Source organism: Megascapheus bottae, chromosome 7, assembly GCF_031878675.1.
Source record: "Megascapheus bottae isolate mThoBot1 chromosome 7, mThoBot2.hap1, whole genome shotgun sequence".
NCBI lineage: Eukaryota > Metazoa > Chordata > Mammalia > Rodentia > Geomyidae > Megascapheus > Megascapheus bottae.
In genome coordinates, this window is record NC_143515.1 from 45,494,671 (window position 1) to 45,512,403 (window position 17,733).

The window sequence follows — 17,733 nt, forward strand, 5'->3', positions numbered from 1 at the left end:
CAGAATACACCTAAAAAAGCCTCCGACCATTGCTTTTAGGCTATTCCAAATGTGCTGGTTTACAGAACAGAGTTAATAAATCAGAGATCCTTTGAGAAAAAAAAACAATTTTTTCATCTGCACATTGTTTTCTCATGAGTAACACAACTTAGCTGGCTTTGATTTATATTCAAGGTCTCTTACATTATTCTTTTCAGTCTAGCTACAATGCAAAATACTAAAGTGTGCTATTTCCTGTTTCTGTCATCAGTTTTGCGTAGTATTTTATCTTGGCATATCTCAGAATTGAATTTCTGGAAATTATTTATATTATTAAATAAAGAACATTACTGTTTAAGTATAAAGTAAAGATAGATAAAAGTTTCCTTTCATCTCCTGTTGTTCTTTGTAATCATTAAAAAAATTCCTTCTGTAAAATGGCCCATTTATTACTTCTTTTAATATACTTCCAAGTGTCATTCTTTTAAAAAACATTTACCTAAACATTTTCTTTAGGACTGTGAAAAAAAATATACTGAATTCAGGTGATCACTAGAATTCATATCAAACTTATAAAGGTATTTTCTTCTCTAATAATGGTACTTCATAAAGAACATTGTCTATCCTAAAATACAGTGAGGATGATCATATTAAACTCCCTCTGAAACACTGCATTAATGAACTATTTTTAAAGTATAGTTTGATAGTCCTCACGGGATCCCATGAGGCCATGGAATGGCCTGCCATGATGTTTGGGATGAGATTCTACCTGTAATTCCTGTGACTGCTTCTCATCACTGAATGGATTCAACTCATTCATCTCTAATTTCTCTTCTTAAATAAGGAACCTACATCCCAGGACTTTGTACTTTTCATAAGTATAGTGTATAAAATTAAGCCTTTATTATATTTAGACTCAGGATATTCAAGGCTAGAAGGAATCACACAAAGAAGTGGGAGGAAAAGGAGCTTTATATAGAGATAGTATCTATAATGATCACATTTTTATTTTAAATCTGTATACTGTCGGGGGAAATTAGTATCATATGTTCATTGTGTATGATTTCACATCACAAAAAAGCATTAACTAGATTAGATTGCATCCCTTGAATAGATATATGCCAACCAATGTTCAGACTACATCAACCTACCACATGTGTACATAATTTGATGGTGCCTCAAACATATATACCTAGGACTGACATTTAAACTGATTCATTAGCAATCTGAAAAAATCTATTAACTTTAGGGACAGTGGGTTAAATAACCTATGATAACAGAAAAAGGCATTTTAAAATAGAACACTCTGCAGAGTGAAATGTTGAAATTTAGGGAAATTTTAGTGTGAGGGGCCAGGAGTTTGGCCTGGTAGACTGCTTGCCTAGCATTTATGAAGACCCAGATTCGATTCCTTGCAACTACATACATGGAAAAAAGCCGGAAGTGGTACTGTGGCTCAAATAGCAGAGCACTAGCCTTGAGAAAACCTAACGATAGTGCTCAGGACCTGAGTTCAAGCCCCTAAGACTGGCAAAAAAAAAAAAAGAAATTTTATTGTGAAACAAAGAACATACTAATTCTACATATACCTTATATATAAGCACAGATTCTGATAACTACTGAACTTCAGAGCTTATGCAACCACATTCATAGGAAGGTATTCAAGGTACACAGAAACTAAGGAATGTTAACATCAAAGCTCAGATACAGTTCCTATAAATCCTACTCTCTCTTCTTTCTAGCATGTCTGCCTCTTCCAGTCATTTCTTTACTAACAGGGTCAGCTTTCTCAGTATGACATTTAGATTCTGACCCTGTTTCACATAAGGACAATTCTTTAAGAAAGTCTCTCATTCCTTAGAAACAGATATACTTACAACTATTCTGTTAAAAGAATATAGATACTTGCCTAAATTGAATTTACTATACATAATAAGGTTTTAGCTATGTAATATAGAAACTGCCTATATCTTTGGCTAAGTCTCTGTGTAGAAGGGGGGATGTGGTGAAGACTTCAATGTATATCCTACAAAATTAGGAAAAGGAAGATAGTGGTGGGTAAGACCTTGTATCATCTTAGAAAAGTTCCTCTACTGACATTCCTCTTTCTGATATTTTCTCCAGCAGACAAACTTTTCCCCTAATTTAGTTTTCATTCATTTAGGTTTTCTAGCATGAACCCCCCCACACACAATTTACTCAGTATTATCTGCTTTTAATCTTCTATTCTGATATACTGACATCATTTATGAAGCTCCCCTTTGTTCCTTTAAAGCTTAATTGAACCATTAGACATTTCCTTTTTCTGAATATATGAATTGTTCACAAGCACTATGCACTTGTGGTGCCTAATTTCCCCAAATCTAACTCTAGGAACAATCAATTTTTAATGGGTTTCTCTATTTCCCTCTCAGTCATATCCAGATTCCACTCAAGCCATGTGACATAATTAAGGCTTCTCTATAACAGAGAGGAGAATTATGTATAAACTGATCTTTAGGATACTGGGGTGGCAATTTCCACACAAAACACGATTTAAGAAGATATTTGCTTTAAGTATCCTGCGCAGCCTTACTCTGTGACTGCTTTTTTGTGCAAGAGTTGCTGATTTTTCTTTTTCCAAAGCAGTTCTCCCTGTAAGAGAGACATATGCTTATAGCCCTATAAGACACAAAACAGACTGGCAAAACATAGATATACAAGGGAAAAAGAAGGAAAGAGAAAGAGAAAGAAAGAAAGAAAGAAAGAAAGAAAGAAAGAAAGAAAGAAAGAAAGAAAGAAGACAGACAGACAACAGTGACTAAATATATTCTCTACAGAAAAGAGAAAATTTCGGACTTGGAAAGAACAAAGAGCCCTCCCATCTCTGCCCAGCACCAGTGCTGTCTGCCTGCACTGGTAGGTGAAGGAGTGCTTCTGAGACGTGACTGGACTGGGCTGTGTTGCCATGGAAGTGAGAGGTACAATTTCCTCAGCTCCTGCGTATCCTTCTCAGCACTTCTGGCAACTGTGACAGGTTCCTTTCCCTTTGTTCAGAAACAGCTCTGGAAACAGCCCTGACTCCTCCACGAGGCACTGAAAGACCACATCATGCAGCCGCATTGTAATCAAATTACATGAGAGGGACGTTTTTCATTTCCATTCCTAAAATTAGCCTCTTTCTCTATGTGCTCACAGCACAGAAATAGTAACACTTGCTGAAAGGGGCCCACTCAGCCCACAGCCCTGTGGCCCTGCCTCTCAAGCGGGTCTCCCTGGGCCCTGTGCCTAGGGGGGCAGGCAGGTGGGCAGGCATAGGACACCTGGCAATTCCCTGTTTGCACTGATTCTGTGAGCCAGCCCTCAAGCGCTGGGCGCAGGGGTGGGTGGTGGTGTGTTTCAGGAAGGGCCTCCAAGGTGCAGAGCACATACAGTGCTTGCCAAGCAGATGTTGCTGCCAGAGCATTTGATCAAAGGGAACAGATTTCCCAGTAGGACTCTAAACAAATGTTCTTAATTGACTCTGGGCCAGCAGCAAACTGTTTGCTGCATGTCTCCAACCCTGTTCATGATGCAAAATCTAGTCAATGTGGAATATATATAAGAATAGTTTAAACATGATAATCTACGTACTTCGGGCGGGCACGAGTAACTAAAGTCTTCTAAGGGAAGAACTAACTTTTTCTAATAATACATCATCCGAAATCTAAAGAAAGTTTCTTTTTAATTAAATAGAATTCTTCACTACAGGTACAGTACATAAGCATTAGCTGTGCCTGAATTAATAAATCAATGTGACCATCAAGTGAAGCACAATGCAATAAGTAGAGAAGAGAGGTAATCAAAGTTTTGTATCTAGGCTAACCAACCACAACTCAATCTTCGAATTTCAATATAAAAAGCTCTGTTCTATCAATCCACCTCCCACCTACAAAAAGACCTTTATGATCATGTTCTTTATATATTCATTTTCCACACATTTGTGAATATTTGTGAGTGTGCAAGACAACTCTATGACTGAAGTATTTTTGGAAGGTGTCAGGAAGGAAGGACGTGGCCCTATCTTTTGTGATAGAAACAGCAATGTAATCTATCACAAATGGAACAAAAAATCGAGCATTAGGCAGGAACAGAATGAATAATTAACAAATCTTAGATTGCTACATATATACAACATTAAGATAAATGTTGAAAGAAATGAATTTGACAACAAGTTTTCAAAAATAGCTTTAGTAGCTTAGTACACTGAATTGCATTAATGGTGTTAAATGATAACAGAGGGCACTGTGCATACCGCTAAAAAGAACAGAAGCTCAGGATACATCTTGGCCTGAGTCCATCCTTAATTAGCTGTCAACCACTTCAATGCCCCTAACCTCTGGCAACCTGATATACACCTTCACTAGAAAAGGAATTATCCTGTGAAATCTATGGAGTTCTATTCATCTCTGAAAAATCTCTAACTCTGTATCCAAAAAAAGTCTGTGTCCAGAGCTAAGTATACTTTTTAATGAAAACAAGTCTATCCTTGAAATTGGATAGGGAAGTGGGGAAAACAAGATGGGGGGTTGGGGGGAGGGTAATGGGGACCAAGACATGTGAAAGGGTATCAATGTATGTGAATTAATGCACCTTCTATCTGGCAAATATCATGTAACCCTTTTATTAATTACAATAAAAAATTATCAAAAAAATTAAAATGTTATACTATATAGGATCTTTTCTAAATGGCATTCATGTTATTGTGGGTAATGCTATATTTTTGAAATCAGAGTTAGAAGAAGATCTTTATTATTTTTTGCCAACTTTTTTTTGTTGGTTGGTTGTGGGGCTTGAACTCGGGGCCTGGGCACTGTCCCTGACCCTTCAACTCAAGGCTACCACCCTATCCCTGGGCCTGGGCATTGTCCCTGAGCTCTACCTCTTGAGCCACAGCCCCACTTCCATTTTTTCTAGTGGCTAATTGGAGATAAGTGTCTCACAGACTTTAGCGCCTGGGCTGGCTTTGAACCACGATCCTCAGATCTCAGCCTCCTGAGTAGCTACGTCACCATGTCTGGTGTGAGTCACCACATCCGGTACCAACTTTTAAAAGAAATATTTCTTGTGGGATAAAATACCAAGCAAGGGCTGGGAGTTTGACCTAGTGGTAGAGTGCTTGCCTAGCATGCACTAAGACCTGGGTTCGATTCCTTGGTACCACATACATAGAGAAAAGCCAGACGTGGTGCTGAGGTTCAAGTGGTAGAGCTCTAGCCAAGGACAGTGCTCAGGCCCTGAGCTCAAGCCCAGGACTGGAAAAAAAAAATGCCAAGCAAATAATACTGCCTTTTCTAAAAATCACAAAACTGTTCTTACTGTAGGATACCACTGAAATCCACTAAATACCATTAAGTCCACAAACTGGATTTAAAACGCAATTCAGTGACAGCTCGGGTGTAGGACATGGCAGTCAGTACGGTGGCGGAAGGCCAGGGATGACCTGCCCTTATTGGAGCACTGAAATCCCCTTAGACTGGGTAGAATAAGCTCAACCTTTACCATTGCTCTGAGTGACATAAGATAGTAAGACTTTGTTTACATCCAGGAGCACACCATAGAAGAGTTGAGAGGAACTTTGTCTACATCTGAAGAAACTTTCCCTGACCAGAAAGAAACCAAAAGCATTCCATTCCACCTCGTTTATTTTTAAAAATGTATGTTGCAAAGGCAAGGTGGTAGCATTTTCATTATTCTACATAATACAAGGATTTTTGAGAGGAGCTACTTTCCTCAAAAATCACTTTTAATGACTGAACTATCATCAGCAGAGAACCTGGAACTGGCCATTAAAGATTACCTGCTTAAAAAAAAGAAAGAAAGAAAGAAAGAAAGATACCTGATATACTTGCTATTCAAATTGCTAATTGTATTCTGGGGGAAGTGGACACACTTCTGAAGATTTGGGAATAAAAAAAACTTCTAATCAAGGCACAGTGAGCAATCTCTCATAATTGAAAATCAAATGTTCAAATACTGAGACTAATATATTCAAGAATGTCAGCATGTGGCACTGAATTGACCTTGTAGCTAACACTGTACAGTCAGAAATAGTCTCTACAGGGAAAACTCATCTGACCTTACTTATAATATTTTTTATAATATTTATAATAGTACAAATAATCTCTGAATAACTTGTACATGACTTTGTGCTCTCTGGGACAAGTCTCGGCCTGTCACAGGCTGACATGTGGATACCCTTTAAATGATGTTCATTGCTCTGGGATCTCTTTACCTGGTTTAATCCTAGGATCTGATGCTGATGTTTACTTTAGTTTGAGCTTATAGAAGTAATTATGAATAGTGGTGCTATCATATCTATCTTAGCTGTAAATAAAGGCAATACTCAACTTAGCATTGTTAAAAATTTAACAAATATTCTTTTAAAACAGACCTATTACAATGTTTCTGTGTACCTACTGGCATACTTCAAACAATGGATTTTCTCTTTTCTCTTTTGTACTCAAATACACTGATAATATAAATGCATGTTTAATTAAATCTAAGACTTCTTTCCCATTTTTAATATCTCTGAAATCAGCAAGAATCCAACATGGTATATTGGCATCTTTACTCTTTTGTAATGATATACACAATCATAGCACTTCATGATTTTTGCTTGCCATTACTGGGAGGGAAAACTAAATAACATAAAGAACACCTTCTTCGACAGAAAAATAGCAATGTGTTTAAAAGCATTCCATTGACCAGTTGAACTTGATAAACTGTTTAATCTCTTATAATCTTAACTTTGCAAGCATTACAGTACTTTGTCTTAAATAAATAATTTCAATATAGCTAAGGAATATTCAGGTTTCCTTCAATGATTTTTAAAATGCTACAGATCTTTAAAAATCAAACTTGTCCTTCTGATAGCTGTTGGGCCTCTTTTTTTTTAATAATATAGCATACGTGCTAACAGTTCAATGGTTGATACAACCCTCACATCCTACTTAGAGAAACTAGAGAATTATTTATGGATTTGTTCTTGTTTCTTTGATACTCCCTATTGCCTGAAAAAAGACACAGTCATGTCTTATATCAAGGGTCGTATAAAAGTTATAGCATGAAACCAACGTAAAGAGAAAAGAAACAATTTAAAAAATGAAAAAGAAAAAGGGGAAACAATTTTTAAATCACTGCATTGTATCCTATTTAATAAAGAAGTAATCTCTTCCCTCATTGTAAATGTATACATATATATATATACATCAATAATTTGAGAAAGAGGAGATTAATTTTATTAGTCCTATGATTTCTAGGCAAATAGCTGGCTAAACAATAAGAGAAAAAGTCTTTTTTATATACAGTATATGGTAGTCAAAACAGTCATAAAAGATCAAAATAAGTTTTTATAAATGAGCTTAAAAAGAATTTGAAAAGCGTTTTTCCATTAGTGTTTAAATCTTTCTTCCTGAAATATACTGTCTTAAATTACTGTTTACTAGTTATCTGAAGTATAGTTTTCCCTTAGTATCTTCTAAAATGCAAAAAATAAGCACCCTAAAGTGTCTTTACACTTTAGAAAACTCACAGATGTCAAAATACATCATGTCTTTACTTTTACTAAGGAAACTAACATAGAATCAGTTAAGGTGTTCAAGTCCTCAACAAAACATTTTCAGTAAACCTCCACCTCAAAAAACATCATTCTCCCAAATTTATCATCCTACAGAAACAACTGTGAAAGCAGAATATAAGACAAGGTATTAAATATCTCAGAGAAAGAGCTCCATTTTATATTCACCAGGGGGAGAAAAAGGAGTAAGGTTCCAAAGTAAAAACTGTCAGTTACTGTCAATACCTTGTTGCACTAAAAGAGCTCAATTCTGTCACAAAGAAATTTAGAAAGTACTAATTTAATTAAAATATGGAACCTTCGAACTTCCTCCAACTTTACCTGGCTCATAAATTAGCATTTTTAAGTTAATCATTTCCCTGTCTCCTCTGACTGCATGTATGATGTATATGGAAAGTACTACCAAAGTGTCATTTATTTTCCTATTCTCCTTTTAACATTATTTCACATGTTTATATCAGCCCCCCACATACTCCAGTATACCTATTGGAAATCTGGGTAGTAGGATGACCATAGTGAAACATTATCACACTCTACATGATGAATGGCTATTTACAAAATGATGTCTACCATTGAAAGGAGAACATGAAATTGAGACTACATTTCAAATAAGAAAACTAAATTCCAAAGGCACTGACTAGCTATGAGCTTCTGGAAGTCACCCACCTGGGGCAGCATGCGATTTTCTTCTTCCAGCTGTCTTACTCTTGCCTCCAGCTGCCTAACATAGGACAAGGTTGATTCTAAAATTGAAAAGAAAGAACTCACATTATCCACATAGGTCTTGTTCAGTACAGTCTCAGGATACTTCTGGCTTGATTTATTCAATCAGACTAAGTAATTACTCAGTCTGTTATTTTAAAAAAGAAAAGGAAAGAAAAAGACTCCCCAGAAAAAAACAAGAGCAGAAACTATCGAAGCTGCACAATTGAACAATGTTAAGCAGAATTAAAGAAACTTCTAGATCATGAGATTGATGGGTTTTACACAAGTGAGCATTCTGAACTCTAGGCATCTTGAAGACAGTTACCCATGTTTTTTCATTTTGTGCATTTTTATTTGTTCCACACACTAGGCATTTTTTGCAATATAATCCACAAGCAAGATAAATTACCAGGAGTATTAAAAGCACAGTACAAACAAAAGCATCAAATACCTTATCATTGTTTTCCATTAAATTTTCTGAGTTTCAAGAACTACATTTGTTCTTAGAAATCTACAAGTATTAACTATAGTAGTTAAACGTAAGGTGAATTTTCACTCAAATTAGGTTGTCACAGAGACCCAAGTTGGTGTTTTTTTCCCCTTTTCAAACTCTTGGGGTAGAACTAACACTGATTTTCATTTTCAATTCTTCATGGACCACATGGATGCTTAGATCTCAGAATCAGCATCAAACCCAGCTTTTGTTCAGCACTCAAACTCTTAATAACAAGAGGTGATAACATTTTGTCAAAAAGAGAGTTCCAGATAGAGAACTATGGCATTTCATTTTGAAGGAAGAAATTTATAGTAACTCTCCACCACTAAAATAAAAATATGCAAGCATACTAGAGTACATAGCTGCAAGTTTTTCAGTATCCAGGAACATATTTTGGGTGTGATTAAAAGTACATAATAACAGAATCCCTCCAGAACATAATTCCATTAATACTAATGCTGTAGAATCTTCTGGTTCATCTTCTTTGGCCCTCGAAACACACAAAAAAGCATAAGCCTAGATGGCAGTGCATTCAAGGAGCAAATATGGAGCCCCCTAATCCAAAGTCAGGAAACATACTGTCACATCAAAACCTTGACTTGAAACCCATCATGTACAAACAATGCTATTTAGTCTGGGAAGTGCTTATATAAATCCAGCTCCTATTTTGTGTATCTCAAGATGTTTTTTGTTAAGTCTTAGACTTTCTAAACAAACCATTCCTTTCTATGTATTACTGAATCTACATGTAAAAGCTTATAGCAACTTTATTTTTACAATAAAACAAATGCCAGAAATGTGCAAAATAATTCTTCTAAATACTGCATTTTCTAAATAAGTCCAGTGTTTGAGGTAGAATTTATCTTAGAGGTTTCCAGAATCACCCTGTCTCACAAGATCTACACTCACATAGGAAACAAGAGAAGTGCATGAGCCCATGACATTGACCCCTACAAATGAGATATATTTTGTCTCAATAAGAAGGTACCACAGTGATTCTCATGTGAGATCTAATCATGTGAGGTCTAGCTTCTTGTAGAGATGACTAAATGCTAAATACCCCGTTCTCCTTGTTTTGGATATTTGTGTCAGATTTACTTTTGAATAACTTCATAGTTTTATTAGAAAATATTCTTAACTTAATTTCACTTCAGTTCTCCTGAAATGTATTCAATGATACAACATAGCTCAATGTTTTCCTCTGCCACAGCTCTGAGCTCAAGGCCCTGAATTCAACCTCCAGTACTGTACCATAGAAGTAAAAGCATTTGGGTAAGAGAAAATTTACCCACTTTACACATTTTGACATTCCATTGTCATTATAAGGGTATTAAGGGATTATTTATGAGGGTTCTCCTCTTATGGGTAGGATAGGCATCTCTATAATAAAGAGTAAATTTGGCCCCTCTCTCACCTTTTAGCCATCAATGATACTGCAAGAAGATCCTTACTAGATGCTGTCCATTGATTTTGGCCTTTAGAGATGTAAGGTAATACATTTCCGTTCCCTATAAGTTACCCAGGCTATGAGATTCTCTTATAGCAGCACAGAATTGACAACAGACTCCTCAACAAATGGTGCTTGCAGAATTGACTATACATGTTCAGAAAGCTAAAACTAGGTCCTTATATATCATCCTGCACCAGAATCAATCCAAAATGTATGGAAAACCTCACTCAATGTAAGGCCAAATACCATAAAAACATTACAGGAAGGCATAAGAGAAACATTAAGAACTCTTGGCATGGGACAAAACTTCCTAAGACCCAGAATCACAACAAATCAAGGACTAGATAAATTGGGATTGCATCAAACTGAAGAGTTTCTACATGGCAAAGGACAAGATAAATAAAATGGCTAGCAAGATAAACACAAAAGTCCAAAGAATGGAAGAAGATCTCTATTAGATATGCATTAGACAAGGACCTCATATCCAAAAAATGCTTGGAGCTCAAGAAAATTAAACCCTCCAAAGAAAATCCTCAATGAAACAGCAAACCAATAAGTAAATGGATAAATAACTTAAAGAGAGACTTTTTCCAATGAAGAAATAAGAATGGCCAACTGACACACAAAGAGCTGTTCAATATCTCTGGCCATAAAAGAAATGTAAGACAAAACAACATAACAGTTCCACATTATCCCAGGTAGATGCTCATTATCAAGAAAACTAACAATAACTTGCTGTTGGGGATATGCCTAAAAGGGAACACTACTACACTGTTGGTGGGAGTGTAAACATGCTCAATCAGTCTGGAAAGTAGTATAGATGTTCCTCAAAAGACTAAAGAAAAAATTCCTTTTGACCCAGAAATTCCACTCCTGGGTATTTCTCCAAATGACCACAAACCAGGCCACACTAAAGCTACCAGCACAAGGATGTTCACTGCAGCACTATTTACCACAGCCAAGATATGGAATCAACCCAGATGTCCCTCAATGGATGAATGGATCAAGAAAATGGCAGATACACACAATGGAGTTCTATGCTCCCATCAGTAAGAATAGCATCATCCTATTTATAAGGAAATAGAAAGACTTGGAAAAAAGTATAAGTGAAGTAAACCAGACCCAAAAAAACGCAAGTTGCATGGTTTACTTCATTTGTAGTAATTAGAATGTGCCTATAAATCTACAAATAAATCCAATGGAAAGTAAAGGACAAATTATACTTGGCTATAAGTTAAACAGGACTCTAGATATTCACAGCATGAGACCAAAGGAGTGCATTCTTAGGAGAAATCACAACGCCTCAATAACTATGTGTATATGACAATATACAATGATGCTTATGGAAATGAACTCCAGGAAATCAAAACAAGAGTTTTTATTTTATTTTATTTTTGTCCCTGTTTTTGATTTCTGTACCTTCTGTCTTGTAGGAAGGTTTATCTGTTTTGGGGAGGGGAAGCAGAAGGACTGAAACGGTGGAACAAAGGGTGAACTCAATTAGCAGTGATACTAGACACTATGTGAAAATGAACTATGCAACTTACAGAGGAGGGAAAATGCTGGGAGAAAAGGAGGGAAGAGGTGATACTGTTCGAAAAGAAATGTACTCATTACCTGACTTATTAACTATAACTTCTCTGTACATCACCTATTCAACATGAAAAGATATCAAGCACAAAATAAAAGTAAAAAAGTAAAAATTTAAAAAATGAAAGAATAGACAAACATAAATTCCTTCAGCAAGAACCCAACGGACAGCCATTTGATTTCCAGTTCATAAGCAATCACTGCAAGAAACCCCAAACTCAAAACACATGCTTGTACTAGTTCCAGGTTAACCCTACTACTCACAAGCCTTTAGACATTCCTATGGAAATTACTTCAGAACTATACAGTTAAGGATATTCTGACAAAATGCTTTTCTTTCTCAAGCAAAGGTCAGCTTCCAATTAGAATTCATATTATCTCTACAAGTACAGTGATCACATTTCATAGTGTAATTTTGTGTTTTTCTTACTTTACAAAAACCTCCAGAGTCAGCATGTTTAGAGGTGTCTGGATTTTTAATTCAGACTACACAAAGGGAAGAGATAATTTTATTTTAATGGCGCTCTGTATCTTAAGTAAGTATAACTGACATCTGGTTTTCCTGTAGTCTACTATCCACCCATCAAGTTTCAATCTTTCCAGACTCATTTTCTCTGCCAGCCTGAAGGGGATAGGAAGAGTTCTTTTCTATTCCTCCTCCAGGGAGGAGAGTTGTCCAGTGTTCCACTGGCCCACACTTCTCTTAACCCTGTCTCTACCTATACTAGCCACAAGTGCTCCCCTCCTCTAGCCAGCCCAGAAAATTTTCCCCTATTCTAGCCACAGAAAAACAAGTCTTTCTAATGATTAGAACTGCCAAAAGTTTAGAAGGTTTTTCTTTGTATAAGCATGTGTTTCCCATCGTTCCGGCAGTCAGACACAACTAACACAATATTACAAATAGTTCTGCACTGAGTGCTGTTGGGTTGACCTCTGTAAATATGAAGGTTAATATTTTTATAATTTTAAATTCACTCTACAAATCTCATCTGTTTAGTTCTCATGTCCCACTGAACTATATTGACTGCCTTGTAATTCCTCTACTTTCTCCTATTTTTATTCTCACTGTTTTCTCAAATATACCACATGAAAATATTCCTCTATCTCCCCACACAGACGAGCACTGCTCCCTGCAAGGGTTAATGCATACTAGCATCATCTTCTTTGATATTAAGGAAGTCTTCATCCCTTAGTGATTGTCTGTTGTATGTCAGATGCTCTCCTAGGTACTGAAGCTAAAGCAGCACTTAAGAACGATAAGATTTTGGTGTTCAGGGAGCTCACATTCAAGGAAGAGAGACTAACAATAATAAAAGGCAGACAATTAAGGTATTTTATGAAGTGCATCAGATCAGAGTGCTAGAGAAAGGCATCCTGGAAAGAAGCTTTAGGGAGCAAAGCCAGGGGAAAGGCTCTCTGAGGACACTGACCTGAGAAAAGGCTCACTATGGAAAGATCCTAGAGAAAATCCTAGGAGAATGAAGAACACTGCTAAGATCTTGTCTGAGAAGACCCAGATTCTGGAACCCAGGCATGAAGAGAAGTGACAGCAATGCACAACAGAGATCTGTTTATCATCTCACCTTCTTCCACTGCTTAAATTTCTCAAACCTTGTGTTCACTTTTGGCTGTTTACACTTAGACCTCATTTTAGACTATTTGACTCTTAAGCTTTGCTTGTAACAAAAAACTCAGCATTGTGTGTTGGTCTTTTCTCACAATCTACTTTCCATCCGCTCAAAAGATTTGCTAATGCCACCTCAGAATTCAATTTCAGAAGAGACTATACTGATTGTCCCTGTTGCCATTCTTGCCTCCCTCCCAGATGTGTATTTATTCGCAATCAATTTGAAAACCACAGCAGCCAGAGTTTTCCTTCTGAAGAGCTAAGCCTGATCATTTCCTTCATTCCAAACTCCACAGTAATTTGATCTACATAAATCCCAAGTCCTTAAAACCTCGAGCGGGGTCCAACATGATCAAAACACTCGCTACTTCCATCCCAGCTATGAAATTCCTTTTCTCTTCCCGAACACCACAGGTATGCTCTGCCTGGAGATTTAGCTCTAATTTCCCCTCTTAACAAGTTCTTCCCCTCATAGTTGTATCTCATCTTCACACAAGCTTCTCTATTTTTAATCCAACAATCGCCTACCACATCTCCTTGACCCTGTTGCACTTCTCTTTGTCAAAATACCACATTGACTTCTGTTCTGCAAATTAACATGTTCATTTTTTATGTTTATAACAAAAGTTCTATCTTTCCCATTAGCATGGAAGTGTATAAGACAAGGATCTTTGTCTAAGGTGTTACTTGGCAAAGTCCAACTTCTTCAAACAGTGTCTAGCACTGTGAAATTTTACAGAATGAGCAAATTATCTAGTTATGTAGACAAGGTCCCGAGAGTACATTATTTCCTAATACAAGTCTACATTTTTTAAATCAATTCTGGCAAGGCTATGTATTTAAATGAGGGTAATACCAATTCTGCTGTGTTTTTTGAAATTATTTTCTGGATGGAAATTTAGGGCAAATTTCCAGTGATATCAGATTCAACTATTTGTGGCTAATTTCTCTAAGAAAATGTGGAAGTTATTCTCATCAGGCTCTGAAAAATGTATGTGTGTAGGTGGGGGGTACGCCATCATCTGAATGCCTATGTCCCAACCAAAACTCCCATGTTGAAATCTAAGCCCACAGTGGTGCGCTTATGGGGCCAACAGCAGGATCTTAGGAATGGGAATGATGAGGAATGAGATTATTGCCCCTTCAAGAATGGCAGGGAAGAGCTCTTTTCCCTCCACGATGTGAGGACACTGAGCAGGGTACCTTTGAGGAGTAAGACCTCATCAACACCAAGTGTGCTTGTGTCTTGATTAGACTTTCCCACATTCGATACTGTGCACAATAAATATGAACTCATAAGTAACCTATTTGGAGCTATTTTGTTACAGCAGCTGAAAAGAACTAAGACAAGGCTGGGGTGTAGGGAGATACGAACAGAGAGAAAACTTAGCAGGAGTGCAGGGTGTGTGAATTATTCCTAAAAATGAAATCTAAAGTATACAAGTGTCATTATTATCTTGGACTATAAATGCCCTTCAGCTGGAAAACTGCTTATGTCATTAAGGTTCCCTTTTGGTCATAAATACCTACTGAGAGGAATCTCAAGTTCGTCTGGACATTTTCTCCTTGCTTGTTTCTTCACAGAGTCTATGGAGGGAGGAAGAGCATGGGGGCATGGAGATGCTGCAAGGAGCAGGTGTCGCACAGGCAATGATGGAGGGGCTCTTGGCTGTCAAAGGCAGTGGTCCATATCAAAACAGGGGTAGTTTTTTTTCATATATTTATTATTGTAATTAATAGAAGGATTAAATGATATTTGCCAGATAGATGGTGCATTAATTCCCATACATTGATACCCTTTCACATTTCAAAGGGAAATAAAAGCCAAGCAATGTGCTGTCTTGTTTGTTTTAATTAGAATGAAGGTAGAAAATACTGACTCATGTTCTGTAAGGGGTTTGACAAAAATAATGCATGCTATGATAATGCCATGGAAATGCTGCATTTTTTAAATAGGACTAGTGTTGTTCATTTATTATTTTCTGTAAAAGAATCACTACATGGATATCTGACATGATGATTTATATAATATACATGTATTAAATATACACATAGAAACTATTCGTATACTTATAGTATGGACTTTTTATATTTTTTCTGATAAAAATCTGCCTATATGCTAATGCTGGTACCTGAAAACAATCACTAAAAACTTGTCCCTCTTGTCTCTTGCCTCAAATGAGGCTTTTTAAGTGGGAGGAAAAGGACATTTTTGCTGCACATGTGTTATCATCTACATACATACTAACTCATTCTTCGAGTCTGTAGGTTGAATGCGTCCCCTGAATTTTTTGTTTGAGAAAGTTAATCCCAAAGCCATGTGTTAATGGTGTCTGAGAGGTGGGACAGAGTTCTCATGAATGGGTTAATTCATTTGAGATTTTATGGGTCATGAAGAGTCTGGCTTTATTACATAAATGAGCCTTCAGTGGCATGCTTGCCTTGCCTCCTCATGTCATACTCTCTACTGACCACACTATACCTACGGAGCAGCCCTTAGGCTAAGTTGAGCAAATATCAGCACCCAACTTGTGGACTTCCCAGCCTGCAGAAGCTGTAAGAAATGTCTCTTTATTATATATTATTCAGTGTCCTATAGTCTGTTATAGCAATGGAAAATTGGCTGGTAAGACACTAAGGAATTGGTGCCTGGTTGGTCTAGTTTCATTTCTCTCTAGGTAAAAGCTGGAGGTTCCATGTGGCAAGGCCCTGCCTTATAATTCTTTTCCAAGTTGCCCTAAGATATCCACAGTGCTATGTGTAGATAATATCCAGTGACTTATGCTTGAGTGAAGGAATGAAAGTCTTAGTCTGTTCCAATTGTATGGGTGTTACTAAATGTTTTGTGTTCCCAGGACAGTTTAAAGCACTTAGCCCATATGCAGCCAGAGTTCCACCTATAAAATACACAATAACAAGCAATCTCACTAAACACTGGCTTAGAGGAACCTTTTTATGCTCCGAAATTGCATTCACTTTTACTCTTCCCTTTGCAGTGTCAATACCACAAAGGAGGTAGCAATAAAGTGAGCTAAAATAAAAATGGGAGCTCTATGGGGAAAAAAAGGCTCAAACTCTAAAAAGCTATTTAGCATGAGTACCACTTCAATAGCTATTCAGGGTTAGAATGGGTCTTACTTCCCACTGTTCTGTTGCTGCTGTTACTGTTGTCATTTTCCTAATGCCAAAGGATAAAAATGGATGTTATTTTAATAAATGTAACAATTTCCTCTCCCATATGTGGCCCTCTTGTAAGTACATCTGTCAGTATTGTCAATAAATGCAATAAGGAAATCTGTTTAAAACTTTTTTCAAAATACAGTAAATCTATAAAAATATTATTTTCTCTTAGGAAAATTAGTATTCCTTTTTAGGTACATCTAGATATCTTTATAAACTTTTTCGAGTTGCTTTCTATAGACATACTTTTAAGAAAAAATAATTTTTTCAGATCAAAAAGTATTGTTGAATATAGCTTTTATGTGCTCTCTACAGTAGCAATGAAACAATAGTTGGCAAAAAGAAGCTCAAAGTATCATAATGCAAGAATAGTTTTCATCTATAAGGAAAGAAATATAAGGAAAGAAAACAGACACACACATAGATACAGTCACAAAAATAAATACACTGCTTACCCCATATACATCTAGATCACCCGAGAAATCTCAAATATCCTGTTGAACATGGCCAACACGTTAACCTGAATGTTCTTGCTCTGTTCCTCTAGGGCCCTTGATTTTAGGGACATTGTATGACAGTGTGATATGAGAAGGTAAGCTCTGGCCAGGAAAGTCTATGCTGACCTCGAAGTTCATTTGGGCTCTTCTCCTCCCATACAGATTTCATTGTTTTGTCTTTGCTTAACAGTTACTAGGCAACAGCAGAACAGTGAATACTTTCAGGCAAGCAAAAGCAAAAGACATAAATAATGGCTAATAAGTTCCATTTGATTTATCTTGTCAAATATTCTGCTAAAAAGGTATAAGCATTAATATAGTTAATCTTTATTTAAAAAACTAAGGGACAAACACTTTGTCCACACTGGAGTGATGGTGAAGTCTTCAATATGGTAAGTAACTTCTCAAAGTCATGGGGATAGTGCACTATAATTCTAGAACTCTGGCTAAGGTCTGCTTTATAGTTACATTACAAATACTCCTCAATGCTGGAAAACATAAACCCCACAAAGAGACAAAGTCTAGGCCAAATTAAGCAATTATCAAAGAAGTTAAACTGTGACAAAACAGCCTGGTTAAAACCATCTTCTTTATCATTAAATCTGAGTTACT

At 36.6% G+C, this 17,733-nt stretch overlaps 1 protein-coding gene across 6 annotated transcripts in view; it reads right to left on the minus strand.

Annotated features, from left to right (window-relative positions):
* Positions 1-17,733, minus strand: part of Ccdc85a (coiled-coil domain containing 85A) — a 179,762-nt gene that overhangs the window by 34,124 nt on the left and 127,905 nt on the right. For 5 of the 6 annotated variants that reach the window (XM_090336888.1, XM_090336887.1, XM_090336886.1 and 2 more), the window contains exon 3: positions 8,243-8,319. The exons of the other annotated variant lie outside the window; for it this stretch is intronic. In XM_090336888.1, the coding sequence (XP_090193014.1) occupies positions 8,243-8,319 (77 nt within the window). The remainder of the gene's footprint in view (positions 1-8,242; positions 8,320-17,733) is intronic. 6 annotated transcript variants of the gene reach the window in all.